The 15,809-nt window shown below is 49.3% G+C and overlaps 1 protein-coding gene across 3 annotated transcripts in view; it reads left to right on the forward strand.

Annotated features, from left to right (window-relative positions):
* Positions 1 to 15,809, forward strand: part of il15l (interleukin 15, like) — a 98,425-nt gene that overhangs the window by 42,924 nt on the left and 39,692 nt on the right. For all 3 annotated transcript variants that reach the window (XM_073063783.1, XM_073063785.1, XM_073063784.1), the window contains one exon: positions 9,340 to 9,556. In XM_073063783.1, coding sequence (XP_072919884.1) covers positions 9,440 to 9,556 — 117 coding nt within the window. In that variant the 5' untranslated portion in view covers positions 9,340 to 9,439. The remainder of the gene's footprint in view (positions 1 to 9,339; positions 9,557 to 15,809) is intronic.

The following is a 15,809-nucleotide window of genomic DNA, read 5'->3' on the forward strand; positions in this document are numbered from 1 at the left end:
TGCAGCCACCACCATGCTTCAGGGCAGGGATGGTGTGTTTTTGATGAAATGCGGTATTTGGCTTATGCCAAACATAGTGCTTAATGTGATGGCCAAAAAGCTCGATTTCGGTTTCACCAGACCGTAGAACCTTCTTCCAGCTGATTTCAGAGTCTCCCACATGCCTTCTGGCGAAGTCTAGCTGAGATTTCATGTGAGATTTTTCAACAGTGGCTTTCTCTTTGTCACTCTCCCATAAAGCTGTGACTGGTGAATCACCCAGGCAACAGTTGTTGTTTGCACAGTCTCTCCCATCTCAGCCACTGAAGCTTGTAACTCCTCCGGAGTTGTCACAGGTTTCTTGGTGGCCTCCCTCACCAGTCCCCTTCTTGCACGGTCACTCAGTTTGTGAGGATGGTCTGCTCTAGGCAGATTTACAGCTGTGCCATATTCTTTCCATTTCTTGATGATTGACTTAACTGTACTCCAAACGATATTCAGTGACTTGGAAATTTTCTTGTATCCATCTCCTGATGTGTGCTTTTCAATAACCGTTTTGGGAAGTTACTTGGTGTGTTATTTTGTCTTCATGGTGTAGTTTTTGCCAGGATACTGACTCGTCAGCAGTTGGACCTTCCAGATACAGGTGTATTTTTACTACAGTCAGTTGAAACACCGTGACTGCACACGGATGATATCCATTTAACTAATTATGTGACTTCTGAAACCTATTGGCTGCACCAGTGATGTGTGTGTGTTGTATTAAAGGCGGGGGTGAACACTTATGCGATCAATTAATTTGTGTTTTTATTTGTAATTAATTTTGATTACTTTGTAAAGTTCTGTTGACATGAGAGTCTTTTTCTGTCGATCAGTGTAAAAAAAAGCCAAATTACATCCACTGTGATTCAATATTGTAAAACAGTAAAATATGAAAACTTCCGAGGGGAGTGAATACTTCTTATAGGCAGTGTATGTGCTGTGTCGTATGACATCCATAACCACGATTGTTCTTGGCAAATTTTTCCGCAGAAGTGGTTTGCCTTCTTCTGGGCAGTGTCTTTACAAGATGGATGGCCCTAGCCATAATCAATACTCTTCAGAGATTGTCTGCCTGGCGTCAGTGGTCACATAACCAGGACTTGTGATATACACCAACTGCTCATACGACCATCCACCAACTGCTCCCCTGGCTTCGCATGACCGTGATTGGTGGGGGCGGGGGGGGGGGGGGGTGCCTAAGAAGGTGCTACACCTTGTCTAAGGGTGACCTGCAGGCTGGCAGAGGGAAGGAGCGCCTTACACCTCCTTGGGTAGAGAGGCATCTCCACTCCGCCACCCCATCCTGTGGTACATATGTGTAAAAGGAAATTGGCGAAAGTCTAATGGGATATGTACTGAATCCCGTTAGCCTCCTGAGGAAGCAGGAGCGCTGGTGAGATTCCTTGCTCATAGCGTCCATGCGGCTGAACTAGGACAAGCTATTGGTATTAACACAAAAGAACTTGAAAACAGAGCATCTCACAACTTCAAGGTTTCTCTTTTTATCCTACTGCAGTATGCAAGAACTGTTCCGATAGTTTATCATGTCTCAGTAGTGATAAGACTAATTGTTTCCTCTTACTTTGAAATTTAGCCATTTGGACTTCATAACTAATCTTACAAACCTTTTTTCTAATCTGATCTCTGAACAACAACACAAGAGGCGGGATGTTTCCTAATCACCAGCTGCTACTGGAGGAAGGCCCCAGGCGATCCTTTTCTCTCTTCCTCTCTTTTGACGGAGATTGAGTTGGGGGGGGGGGGGGGGGCTTGGAGAAGCGGTGCAGAAGAGCGAGTTGCCGGCCTCCGCTCTTGTTGTTGCGGGAGAGATACCTTTCTGCCCCTCGTTGGTGCGGGAGAGCGTAGCTGAGATCCTGAAGTGCTGGGTTATGGACCATATTTTTGGATGGATTCTGAATTTGGGTATCTTTGGAGGGAGCTTCTGCTGTTGCTTGCATGGTGGGGGTGGCGGAGGGAGGGTGTCGGTGCTTCCGCCTGGGTGAGGGGTGAAGGGGGGGTCAATGCTCTCGCTGCTGCTTGTGTGAAGGGAGGGGGGTCTTTGGACTGTGATGCTTCGATGTGGGTTCTTGTTCTGTGGATGTCTGTGAGAAGTAGGGATTTCAGGTTGTATGCTGTATATATGCTCTGATATCAAAATGAACGTGTTACGAACATTTTTGTTCACCTCATTAGCTTGTGGTGTATCTGCACTTGGGAATAGCTATTCCCAGATCTGAGTGTTTTAAGGGAGCAGTCTCACCGTTCTCAGACCCTGGGAGGTTGGAAACCAGCGTTCTGACTGAGTTATTTCTGTGATATTAAAATGAACCTGTGAACCTTTGAATTGGGAATCCACTTTGGGGAGTAAGTCAGAGATCTTACACCAGGTCTAGCTGGTGCAGATCACTGGGTGAGCGTGAGGGCATCTGTCATTACCATAGCCCTGGGCAAATACTGATGGTGGACATGGGGATGAGCTTCCATTAGTGGGAGAGTCTAGGACTAGAGGGCACAACCTCAGAGTAAAGGGATATCAGAACAGAGGTGAGGAGAAATTTCGTTAGTCAGAGTGCGGTGCATCCAATTCATTTGCTACAGAGGGCTGTGGAGGCCAAGTCATTGGATCTATTTAAGGCAGAGGCAGATAGGTTCTTGATTAGTAAGGGAGTTAATTGGAGAATGGAATTGAGAAAAGAAAAATGCTTGAATGAGATAGCAGACTCAATGGGCTGAATGGCCTAATTCTGCCCCTATATTTATTTGTTGAGATACAGTGTGGAACAGGCTCTTTGGGCCCTTCATGCCGTGCTGCCCAGCAATCTCCCGATTTAACGCTAACCTAATTATGGGACAAATTACAATGACCAATTAACAAACCAACTAGTAGGTGTTTGGACTGTGGGAGGAAACCGGAGCACCTGGAGGAAACCCACGTGGTCACAGGGAGAACGTACAAACTCCTTACAGGCAGCGGCGGGAATTAAACACGGGTCACCAGTTCCACCCCAACATCTTCCGGTGTTATGGGTATCCATAGATCATGGGACCATATGGGTGTCCATGTTCTTGGTACCAGAGGATAATTAAGTAAATACTGGGGGCTTCAGTTGGCAGATGGACAGCCAGGCATGGATTGAGGCACCTATTGGAGTTGTGTGATGGTTTAGGCCAATCTAGAAATTACAAAGATTGCCAGAGGGCAGTTGCTCAGCTCCTAGGGGGCTAATGGAATCTGCTGGCATCTTGGAGGTGGAAAGGATTTTCTGGGAATGGCTGATAGACACAGCTCGACAGCCTGTTCCCCTCAGGTAGTCCATAAATTCAGGAAACAGCAGCAGGAGTGACTTTAAGGTTTCTGGCTATGGAATTTTGGATGTTCTTTTTGAGGTAGAATGTTCCAGGAGAACAGGAATTCTTGGAATCACTTTCTGTCGGAATACAAAAAACACAAAAACCCACAGAAGAAGTTTCTGCCATCGTACTGGGTTGAACTGGCCTGAATTTTGTGGATCCGACCTCTCGACGTCTTTGTTGGTTGATGTTTTGTATTCTGTGTTTTTTGCTCGTTTTTACCATAGGCATGATTTGTTTTGTCTTTGCAGGTTGGTGTGTGTGTGTGTGTGGGGGGGGGGGTTTGATTTTTTTTCTTTGAACTGCTGTTTCTTTGTTTCGTGGCTGTCTGTGGGGAAGACGAATCTCAGGGTTGTATATTGCGGACAAACTTTTGATAATTAATGCACTTTGAATCGTTGAAACTTGAATCAAACCAGACAATGGAGTGTGCTTGGTGGGATGTAGCAGGGACCCTACAGAGAATTTGTGTCAGCTTCCTTAGAAATCCATAAATTCTGCAAAAAAGACCTTGGCTCGGATTGTAATGATTCATGAGCAAAGGGTAAATAATACCTCCTACTAAATCATACAATTTTCCAAAGGCTCGAAATGTTCCAAGAAAATATGGGCGTGTGAGATAACTTCTTAAACCTTACTGGGGAGATTACCAATACCCCTGTTGCTAAGAGCGCAGAAAAGAATTTGTTGACTTAAACTAAATTCTTGGAAGAGAACTCTGTCAAGCTTGGCTGATTTCCATTCAGCTTTACAACAGTTCTTCACTGTAATGAGGCAAACTTTGTGCTGGTAATACAGAGAAATAAAGTTAAAGCAACAGGTCATTCTTTTAGGCTGAAAGATATTTTTTAAAACAGTGAAATATGCAGAGTGCATGGGACTTCCTGCCCGCTCACTTTGCACGTACAAGTTCCGTGATGTTCAGCGGAAGAACCTAACACGGTAATAGAGAGAGCTAAAGGTGTTAAGTTCAAGTGGCAGACAGAGGAGGTTCTCTAGTGAAACTTTTTGCTTTAATAGAAAGATGAGATGATAAGACATAGGAGCAGCATTAGGCCATTTGGCCCTTCAAATCTTCTCCACTATTCTATCATGGCTGATATATTATCCCTCTTAAAACCATTCTTCTGCCTTCTCCTCATAACTTTTGACATCCGGACTAACCAAGAATCTATCAACCTCCTCTTTAAATACACCCAATGACTTGGCCTCCACAGCTGTCTGTGGCAATGAATTCCACAGATTCAGCACTGTCTGTCTAAAGAAGTTCCTCCTCATTTCTGTTCTGATATCCCTTTATTCTGTGGCTATGCCCTCTAGTCCTAAACTAACGAAATCACCATCTCCACGTCCACCAGCTCCTGGTTGTCTGTGTTTTCCCTGGGGATTTTCCCTTATCTCTGTTCTAAAGGGATGTCCTTCTTATCTGAGGTTGTGCTCTCTTATCCTAGACTTCCCCACCATAGAAAACATCTTCTCCACCTCCACTCTATCGTGTGTGTGGCATCCGTCAGTCTCGAGAGACCGTGGATCTGCGCCTGGAGTTTCCAGGGTGCAGGCCTGGGCAGGGTTGTATGGGAGACCGGCAGTTGCCCAAGCTGCAGGCCTTCCCCTCTCCACACCACCGATGTTGTCCAAGGGAAGGGCACTAGGACCCAAGCAGCTTGGCACCGGCGTCGTCGCAGAGCAATGTGTTGTTAAGTGCCTTGCTCAAGGACACAAACACGCTGCCTCAGCTGAGGCTCGAACCGGTGACCTTCAGGTTACTAGTCTGATGCCTTGCCCACTAGGCCACGCGCCAACACACCACTCTATCCAGGCCTTTCAATATTCAATATGTTGCAATGAGATCCCCCGTCATTCTTTTAAACTCCAGTGAGTACAGACCCGGAGCCATCAAACACTCTTCATTAAATAACCCTTCCATTCTCAGGATCATTTTCATAAACCTGCTTTCCTCCCTCTCCAATGCCAGCACATCTATTCTTAGATAAGAGGCCCAAAACTGCTCACAGTACTGTTTCTGTGATCTGACCAACACCATATAAATCCCCAGCATTAAATCCTTGTTTTTTATATTCTAGTCTTCTTGGAATGAATACCTCACATTGGCCTTCCTTACCACCAAATCAATTTGCAAGCTAATCTTTAGCGAATCCTGCACAAGGACTCCCGAATCCTGTTGCCCCTCCACCTATCTTCGTGTCATCCACAAACTTGGCCACAAAGCCATCAATTCTGTCATCCAAGTCGTTGACATATAACATGAACAGAAGCAGTCCCAACACAGACCTCCATGGAACACCACTAGTCACCTGCAACAAACCAGAAAAGGCTCCCTTTATTCCCACTTTTTGCCTCCTGCCAATCAGCCAGTCTTCTATCCATGTCCCCATCTTTCCTGTAATACCATTGGCCCTTATCTTGTTAAGCAGCCTCATGTGTAGTACCTTGTCAAAGACCTTCTGAAATTCCAAGTACACAACATCTACCAATTCTCCTTTCTCTGTCCTGCTCGTTATTTCTTCAAATGATTCCGACAGATTTGTCAGACAAGATTTTCCCTTAAGGAAACCATGCTGACTTTGGCCTACTTTATCATGTGCCTCCAAGCACCCTGAAATCTCATCCTTAAATAATGGACTCCAATATTCTTTAGCCAGAGAGCAGTGAATCTGTGGAATTTGTTGCCGCAAGGGGCTGTAGGGGGTATAGTTGGCCAGCTATGTCGCAAAGGTACCTGCAGACAGTAAGACTGCGATCACATTCAATCCAGCGGCAGATGTAATAACTACAGTAATTTACGTTCAATAGGTACATTTAATGTCGGAGAAATGTATACAATACACATCGTGAAATTCTTTTTCTTGGCAAACATCCACGAAAGCAGAGGAGTGCCCCGAAGAATGAATGACAGTTAAATGTTAGAACCCCAAAGACCCCCCCCAGCTCCCCCCTCCTGCGCATAAGCGGCAGCAAAGCGACAGTCCCCCCCCCTCCACCAGCAAAAAAACATCGACACCCCCAAGAGCACTCAGGCGTGCAGCAAAGCATCTATAAAGTCACCAACTTGCAGAACCCCAAAGACTACTTGTTCACCCAGTAATTCGACTCAAGCTCTCTCTCTCTCTCTCTCTCCCTCCCTCCCTCCCTCATAAAGGAAAAAGAGGCGTCCCTGTTTCACAGTGAGAGGGGAGACATAACGAAACAACTTGCTGGTTTATGGTGTTCAAAGTCTGTTGTGTTGCTTTTTCCGAGCTCCGTGCCCAAAGAACTCGGGTCTCCGGACCACCAACCTCCAGAGCTGCAAACGCCTGGCACCCTGCGCCAGTCTTCCAGGCCGCATATTTTGAAGTACTTTTACCCCCAAGGGGTTCATGGACTCCATGTTAAGAACACCTGTCTTATGATCTTAAAGTATTGAATAACAAAAGACACTTACAGGAGCAAGCAACTGCCTGGTGATCACGGGGAATGTTCACAGTCTGTGGGTGGTTTCATATTTGTTCACATTCCAAATTTTTGAACTCCTCTTAGCCATGCCTGTCTGAGCTAATCCATTGGCCCGTATCCCTCTAAACAAGGGGTTCCCAACCTTTTCTATGCTATGCACCCCTACTCTTAACTGAGGGGTGAATGGATCCTAGGTTGGGAATCCCTTTGTATCCTTGTGCTTGTTCAAATCCCTGTCTAAGCAATGCAACTGGAAACCACCCACCACCAGTCTAAACCAGTGTATCTTCAAGGTGGGGCCCAGGTGCCCTGAAGTCCTTCTGGACAAATCCTGGGGACCGGCTTCTGCGTGATCATCTCACGGTGGGAAACTGGACACTTCGTTCCGAGGTCCGGACTAGTGGCCACCTTCTGGAGGAACTCAGCAGGACAAGCAGCATCAATGGAGGGGGAATAAATAGTCGAGGTTTCGGGCTGAAAACTTCACCAGCGTCTCGTCCATGTTGCTCCACGTCTATTCTAGACCTTTTAATATTCGATTGGTTTTAATGAGATGCCCCCTCCCCTCATTCTTTTAAACTCCCGCGGGTAGACGTTTGATTTTGGTAACGACAGATGTTCAAAGTTCAAAGTAAATTTATTATCGAATACGTACATGTCAGCAGCTACAAAGTTGAGAATCTTTTTTTGCACAACAGAGTCAGGGAAAAACTACACACAAAAACACAAAACAGCCCATGTGCAGAAAGAAATCTCTGAATACTATCCTGCATTGTGGAAAAAGGTCAAGATGTTCTTCATTGCCTTCCCAACATCATATTTAGCAGAGCGTGGTTTCAAAGTCGTGATAAATATCACTGCCGTATGTCATGAAATTTGTTGGCTTTGCGCAGCAGTACAATGCAATACATAATAATAGAGAAAAAACTCAGTTATATTAAGTATATATATTAAATAGTTACATTAGACAAGTAGTGCAAAAACAGAAATAAAAAAGTAGTGAGGTAGTGTTGATGGATTCAATGTCCATTCGGAAATCGGATGGCCGAGGGGAAGAAGCTGTTCCTGAATCACTGAGTGTGTGTCTTCAGGCTCCTGTATCTCCTCCCTGATGGCAGAGGGGAAGAAGCTGTTCCTGAATCACTGAGTGTGTGTCTTCAGGCTCCTGTACCTCCTCCCTGATGGCAGAGGGGAAGAAGCTGTTCCTGAATCGCTGAGTGTGTGTCTTCAGGCTCCTGTACCTCCTCCCTGATGGCAGAGGGGAAGAAGCTGTTCCTGAATCGCTGAGTGTGTGTCTTCAGGCTCCTGTACCTCCTCCCTGATGGTAGCCATGAGAACAAGGCATTATCTGGGTGATGAGGGTCCTTAATGATGGACGCTGCCTTTCTGAGGCTTCGTTCCTGGAAGTTTCCCTGGATATTACAGAGGCCGGTGCCCATGACGGAGCTGACTGAGTTTACAACTCTCTGAAGCTTATTTCAATCCTGTGCAGAAGCTCCACCACCCCCACACCAGATGGTGATGCAGCCTGTTAGAATGCTCTCCACAGCACATCTGCAGAAATTTTTGAGTGTTTTCTGAGACATACAAAATCTCCTCAATCTCCTAATGCAACACAGATGCTGTCTTGCCTTCTTTGTAGCTGCATCAATAAGTTGGGCCCTGGATAGATCCTCAGAGATATTGACATGTCGGAACTTGAAAATTCTCACTCTTTTCACTTCTAATCCTTTCGATGAGGAGGGGTGTCTTTCCCGTTCTGAAGTCCACAGTCAGTTCAGTCTGAATGCACAATCAGTGCTGTCACCCAACTTCTTTCTAGGCAATGAAACAAGTTACTGAATGTGGGGATCTCAGACTCCCTGTGAGTGACGTTCCAAAAGACCACAAGATATGGGAACAGTATTTGGCCATTTGCCCCTCGGAGTCCGCTCCGCTATTTTATCATGGCTGACCTATTTCCCTCTCAGCCCCAATCCCTTCATGTGCTGACCATCCTTCTCCCTGGGTGCCTTCATGCCCTGACCAGTCAAGAATCTATCAATCTCTGCCTGAAAGACTTGGCCTCCACAGCTGCCTGTGGCAATGAATTCCACAGATTCACCACTCTCTGGCTCAAGAAATTCCACCTTACCTCCTCCCTAACACCCCTCTACTCTGGTCCTCTGCTCCTGGACTCCTCCATTATAGGAAACATTCTCTCTCTCCCCCATCCATCAATATTCGATAGGTTTCAAATGGAATACCCCTCACCCTTTCCTTTAAACTCTAGTGAGCACAGGCCCAGAACCATCAAAGAGTCCTCATACCTTTCATTCCTGGAATCTTTCTCATCAACCTGCCCTGGAACGCCAGCACATCCTTTCTTAGATAAGGTGTCCGTATGATGCCTCACCAGTGCCTTATAAAGCCTCAGCAACTCATACTCATTTTTATATTCAAGTCCTTTCAAAATTAATGCTAGGCCCAGGCCTCTACTCTGAATTCATTGCTGATGGTTGGTTTGCTTTTCAGAAGATGAAGCCTGCTGGCGGGAGACGGGCAATTGTGTGGAGAAGTGGAAACATTCCTGAGGCATCCCCAGTACTTAGCGGCCAACCCTGAAGAGCCAGACATGATGAGTCAGTACTACTGTTGTCTCCCGCTGTGTGTTGTCATGGCGATGGCTCGGGGCACAATCGGGTGTTTGAACGAGGCCATCATCGATCTGGTTGACCTGCGGAATATCATGGTAAGGGTCGTTGTGTCTCATAGCCATGTACATTCAAAGATTCATCCAACCCCTTCTGCTCTCTATCTGACCTCTCATCAAAATCTATCGGTGTGACCCTCTGTTCTCCTTTCAATGCTTTACCTGTAAGACCATCAAACATAGTTTGAAGTTCAAAATATATATACTACCTGCATGCCTGTCTATGTCTGTATGTGCGTGTCTGTGTTTGTGTGTATCTGTGTGTATGTGTATGTGTGCATGCGTGCGTGTGTGTGTGCGTGTGTGTCTGTGTGTGTGTGAATATGTGTATGTCTGTGTGTGCGTGTGTGTGTATGTCTATATGTCTGTGTGTGTGTCTGTGTGTCTGTGTGTGTGTCTGGGTGTGTGTGTGTCTGTGTGTATGTATATCTGTGTGTGCATGTGTGTGTATGTCTATATGTCTCTGTGTTTCTGTGTGTGTGCGTGTGTCTGTGTGTGTGTGTGTGTGTGTGTGTCTGTGTCTGTGTGTGTATGTGTGTGTGCGTCTGTGTGTGTGTATGTGTGTGTGTATGTGTGTGTGCGAGTGTGTGTATGTGTGTGTGTATGTGTGTGTGTATGTGTGTGTGTGCGTGTGTGTGTATGTGTGTGTGCGTGTGTGTGTATGTGTGTGCGTCTGTGTCTGTATCTGTGTGTGTGTGTGTGTGTGTGTGTGTGTGTCTGTGAGTGTTTCATGATGAAGGCTGATGAAGGAACTCTTCTCCATCGACGCTGCCTGACCTGCTGAGTTCCTCCAGCTTTGTGTGTGTTGTTCTGGATTTCCAGCATCTGCAGAATCACTTGTGGCTATTTTTGTCAGATCTGGGAAGCTTCCAGAATGTGCAAGTTTACACATGTGAAGTGGCAGAGGTGAGGGAAGTACACAGATACTGGCTGCCATTCACAGCTTTTCAGCCAGTCCGAATCAATACCAAAGTTCAAAAGTTGAAAGTACATTCATTATCAAAGTATGTTTAAATTATATAACCTTGAGATACGTCTTACGGGCAGTCACAAAGCAAAAAACATGGAAGAACGCATTTTTTTAAAAAGACGCTCAGAGAAAAAGAATAAAATGCAAATCATGCAAACAATAAGAGCAAACAAGAGCATTCCAAATCAGATTGAGTCCATAGACCCGAAGCCCAGAACCCAGAACCCAGAGCCCAGAGCCCAGAGCCTGGAACCCAAAGCCCGGAGCCCAGAGCCCAGAGCCCAGAGCCCGAAGCCCAGAACCCAGAGCCCAAAGCCCGGAACCCAGAGCCCAGAGCCCAGAGCCCAGAGCCCAGAGCCTGGAGCCCAAAGCCCGGAGCCCAGAGACCAGAGCCCAGAACCCGGAGCACGGAACCCGGAACCCAGAGCCCGGAGCCTGGAGCCCGGAACCTGGAACCCGGAACCCAGAGCCCAGAGTCCAGAGCCCAGAGCCCAGAGTCCAGAGCCTGGAACCCGGAGCCCAGAGCCTGGAACCCGGAACCCGGAACCCAGAGCCCAGAGCCCAGAGCCTGGAACCCGGAGCCCAGAGTCCAGAGCCTGGAACCAGGAGCCCAGAGTCCAGAGCCTGGAACCCGGAGCCCAGAGTCCAGAGCCTGGAACCCAGAGCCCAGAGTCCAGAGCCTGGAACCCAGAGCCCAGAGCCCAGAGCCTGGAACCCAGAGCCCAGAGTCCAGAGCCCAGAGCCTGGAACCCGGAACCCGGAACCCAGAGCCCAGAGCCTGGAACCCGGAACCCGGAACCCAGAGCCCAGAGCCTGGAACCCGGAGCCCAGAGTCCAGAGCCCAGAGCCTGGAAACCGGAACCCGGAACCCAGAGCCCAGAGCCCAGAGTCCAGAGCCCGGAGCCCAGAGTCCAGAGCCTGGAACCCGGAGCCCAGAGCCTGGAACCCGGAACCCGGAACCCAGAGCCTGGAACCCAGAGCCCAGAGCCTGGAACCCGGAACCCGGAACCCAGAGCCCAGAGCCCAGAGCCTGGAACCCGGTGCCCAGAGCCCAGAGCCTGGAACCTGGAACCCGGAACCCAGAGCCCAGAGCCCAGAGTCCAGAGCCCGGAGCCCAGAGTCCAGAGCCTGGAACCCAGAGCCCAGAGCCTGGAACCCGGAGCCCAGAGTCCAAAGCCTGGAACCCAGAGCCTGGAACCCGGTGCCCAGAGCCCAGAGCCTGGAACCCGGAATCCGGAACCCAGAGCCCAGAGCCCAGAGTCCAGAGCCCGGAGCCCAGAGCCCAGAGTCCAGAGCCCGGAGCCCAGAGTCCAGAGCCTGGAACCCAGAGCCCAGAGCCCAGAGCCTGGAACCCGGAGCCCAAGAGTCCAAAGCCTGGAACCCAGAGCCCAGAGCCCAGAGCCTGGAACCCGGTGCCCAGAGCCCAGAGCCTGGAACCTGGAACCCGGAACCCAGAGCCCAGAGCCCAGAGCCCGGAGCCCAGAGTGCAGAGCCCGGAGCCCAGAGCCCAGAGTCCAGAGTCCAGAGCCCGGAGCCCAGAGTCCAGAGCCCAGAGTCCAGAGCCCAGAGCCTGGAACCCAGAACCCGGAGCCCAGAGCCTGGAGCCCAGAGCCTGGAACCCAGAGCCCAGAGCCTGGAACCCAGAGTCCAGAGCCCGGAGCCCAGAGTCCAGAGCCCAGAGCCTGGAACCCAGAACCCGGAGCCCAGAGCCTGGAGCCCAGAGCCTGGAACCCAGAGCCCAGAGCCTGGAACCCAGAGTCCAGAGCCCGGAGCCCAGAGCCCAGAGCCCAGAGCCCAGAGCCCGGAACCCAGAGCCCAGAGCCCAGAGCCTGAAACCCGGAACCCAGAACCCAGAGCCCAGAGCCCGGAGCCCGGAGCCCAGAGCCTAGAACAGCTGGCGTAGGCCCTTGGCCTCAGTTTCAGCTCAACGTATAGCAGGGCAAATCACCGTGAAACTTACAGACACGGAGCGCATAGCAGCCGAAGCAAGTTCGCAGGAGAGCGGAGTAAAACATCACCGAGCTGAACTCACTCGACTCTTGCCTTCAGTCCATCTGGCCTGGCATTTAAATTTTCCGAGCACTGGGTCAACCCCGCACTCGGAGCCAGGTCCCGCCACAGCGATACGCTCTGGGCTGCTTCTGGCCCGTACTCGGCCTTCCCAAATCGGAATGTGTTTCCAAAAGGGCGCAGCGGTTCAGTGGATCCGTCTCGATCCGGGCGACACACTGCCTGTCTTTTCCCTGGTCACCACTCCTTCTGCAGATCTCCCCTGTTTGTCAGGGTCTCGCAGACACTCTCCTCACTGCCCAGCCTTGCCTGGAGTTTAAAACTGGGTTTTTCTCACTGAGATACGTCATGAAATTGGTTGCTCTGTAGCAGCACTACGGTGCAATGCATAACAATGACAACAATGATTGCATTTGTACCATTTAATATCAGAGAATGAGTCAGCATACAACCTGAAACTCTTAACTCTCCACGGACATCCACGAAACAGAATAAAAGCCCCAAAGAATGAATGACAGGCAAATGTTAGAACCCCCAAAGCCCCTCCCTCCTCCCAATTACAAGCAGCATCCAGAACATCCACCCTCTCCCCTCCCTCTCACCCCACCTACTCCAGCAAAAGCATCAGCCCCACCAGGCAAGCAATTGCAAAGCCCCCAAAGAGGCGTTGATCTAGGGTCCATCAGAAACGACTGTCCACCCCAACACTTCAACATCTCGGACAGGCTCTTCCTCGCGAGCGAGGGAGATGGCTGCTACAACAAGGAAGAGCGGGAGATGAGCAGCTCGCCGTTTCCACGTCACAACCTGCTCTCCCGCTTGCCTGGGCCCTCCGACTCGCTCTCGCCATCAAGAAAGGGAGCGCAGGCATGATTCTTCCGACGCCGCCTGCTGTCGCCACGTTTCAATCTTCTGCGACACTTCGTTCAGCGGCATCGGCGAGGAACCGGTTCGCCCGCGAAGGCGCACGCCTTCTAGGCTGCAGCGGGAGATATCCGGGCGCCGGGCCCCATGGTGCACCCGGGAGCCAGAAGACACCGCCCGCGGAGAAATGTAGTCTGAGCAGCGGCTGTAGATCACGGACTCAGACAGGACCTCGGCCACCTTGAAAAGAGAGACATCAGAAAAGAAGAAGATACTGTTTATTAAGTTACGAATTAAACAAATAGTGCAAGCAATTCTGACTGAGGCCAGGTGCACTCACATACACTGTGAAGAAGTGCTTTGAGAGGTTAGTTTTAGCCGGAATCAGCTCCTGCCTAAGCAGGGACTTGGACCTGATGCAATTTACCTATCGCCGCAATAGTTCTACAGTGGATACAATTCCAGTGCCTCTCCGTTCGGCCTTGGGTCTCCTAGAAACCACGAATAGCTACATCAGGATGCTGGTTATTGATTACAGATCAGTATCCAATGCAATCATACCTTCATTTCCAATCAACAAGCTCCAAATCCTGGGCCTCTGTCCCTCTGAATTCTTGACTTCCTCACTGGAAGAGACCACGATCAGTGCAGATTGGAAACGACGTCTCCACCTCGCTGACAGTCAACCCTGGCACTCCACAGGGATGTGTGTGATGCACCATCAATGACTCTCGGAGACGTGAGGCGAGATAGGCTTTTATTCGCTGGAAGAAAGCACCGTCAGCAGCAAGAGACCATCACACAACATCCTGGAGACTGAGGGAGGAGCAGTGCCTCCAATCGCCTTTATACAGGTGTCTGTGTGAGGAGCCACAGGAGCAGTCAGCAGGGGGCGTGTCCAGACAGGTATACGTAGTTCACCACGGTGTGCTCAGCCCACGGTTCTGCTCTCTCTATGCCCGTGACGGTGTGGCTCGGCAGAGCTCAAATGCACAACTATCAGGACTGGAAGGGAGGGGTGGAATCAGAGTGAGGAGATGGGGGGAGGGGAGGAAGAAGTGCAAGGTGGTAGGTGTTAGGTAAAATAGGGAGGGGTGGAGGGGGTGAAGTAAAGAGCTGGGAAGTCAATTGGTGAAAGGGCTGGAGGGGAGGGAATCTGATAGGAGAGGGTATGAGACCATGGAAGAAAGGGAGGGGGGTGGGAAACCAGAGGGAGGTGATGGGCAGGGAAGGAGACAGGGTGAGAGAGGAAAATGGGAGTGCGGAATGGTGAAAGGGAGGAAGGGAGGGGCAATTACCAGAAGTTTACAGAACCGATGTTCATGCCATCAGGTTGGGGGCTACCCAGATGGACTATGAGGTGTTGCTCCTCCAACCTGAGTGTGGTACCCAATTCAAACGTACTGCAGGCTGTGAAACAGTTCGAGTTGAAGGCCAAGCCTGGGTTTGCCAGTAACACAGCCATGCCAGGGGCATTCTCAGTGGAACTGAGACAAGAGAGACGCTGGAACCAGAAAGCAATATATACAGCACTGTGCAAAGCTCTTAAACACACTGATATAGCTAGAAAGCCTTCGATTTTTGCACAGAACTGTATTTGTCAGGTGGACTGGAGAGCGACTTTGTAAATCTGGCAGGAGCAAAAAATGCTGGGAATAGCGAGGGTGGAGCGCCGCTAGTGGGACAGGTGATAGAGAAGGGGTGTCGGAGGGGTGGGGGTGACGGTGTGGTTGCAAACACCGCCAGCCTTGAGACACCAGGCAAGGTCATTTGATTCCGAACAATTGGTTTATTGATCATTACAGATTGTCTCTCTGGTGCTTCCCGCTCCCTCCCCTCTCTCTACCTCTTTGCACTCTCAGTCCACAATAGAGACCTTGAGCAGAATCAGGTGTATCATCCCTTTCTTTTTGCAGAAGCAGTACAGTGCAGTCCATAAAATTACCACAGTGCAAAAGTCTCCCTAGCTACATGAGGGGTGATTGATAAGTTCATGGCCTAAGGTAGAAGGAGTCAATTTTAGAAAACCTAGCACATTTATTTTTCAACATAGTCCCCTCCTACATTTACACACTTAGTCCAGCGGTCATGGAGCATACGGATCTTGGACCTCCAGAAAATGTCCACAGCATGAGTGAATGATAAGTTTGTGGCCTAAGGTAGAAGGAGCCGAGTTATACAGCTCTCGTTACATACACGTGCAGTCAACTCTCAGTGATCATGCAGGAAGTTTGAAGTTAATAATGCATCACCATCTACCTTAGGCCACAAACTTATCAATCACCCCAGTGAGTTATTAACTGATGAGTTATGAACTTCAAACTTTCTGCATAATCACTCAAAGAGTTGAACTGCATGTGCTGTGGACATTTTCTGGAGGTCCACAACCGCTGGACTAAGTGTGTAAATGTAGGAGGGGACTATGTTGAAAAATAAATGTGCTAGGTT

This window comes from Hemitrygon akajei, chromosome 12 (assembly GCF_048418815.1).
Source record: "Hemitrygon akajei chromosome 12, sHemAka1.3, whole genome shotgun sequence".
NCBI classification, from domain to species: domain Eukaryota; kingdom Metazoa; phylum Chordata; class Chondrichthyes; order Myliobatiformes; family Dasyatidae; genus Hemitrygon; species Hemitrygon akajei.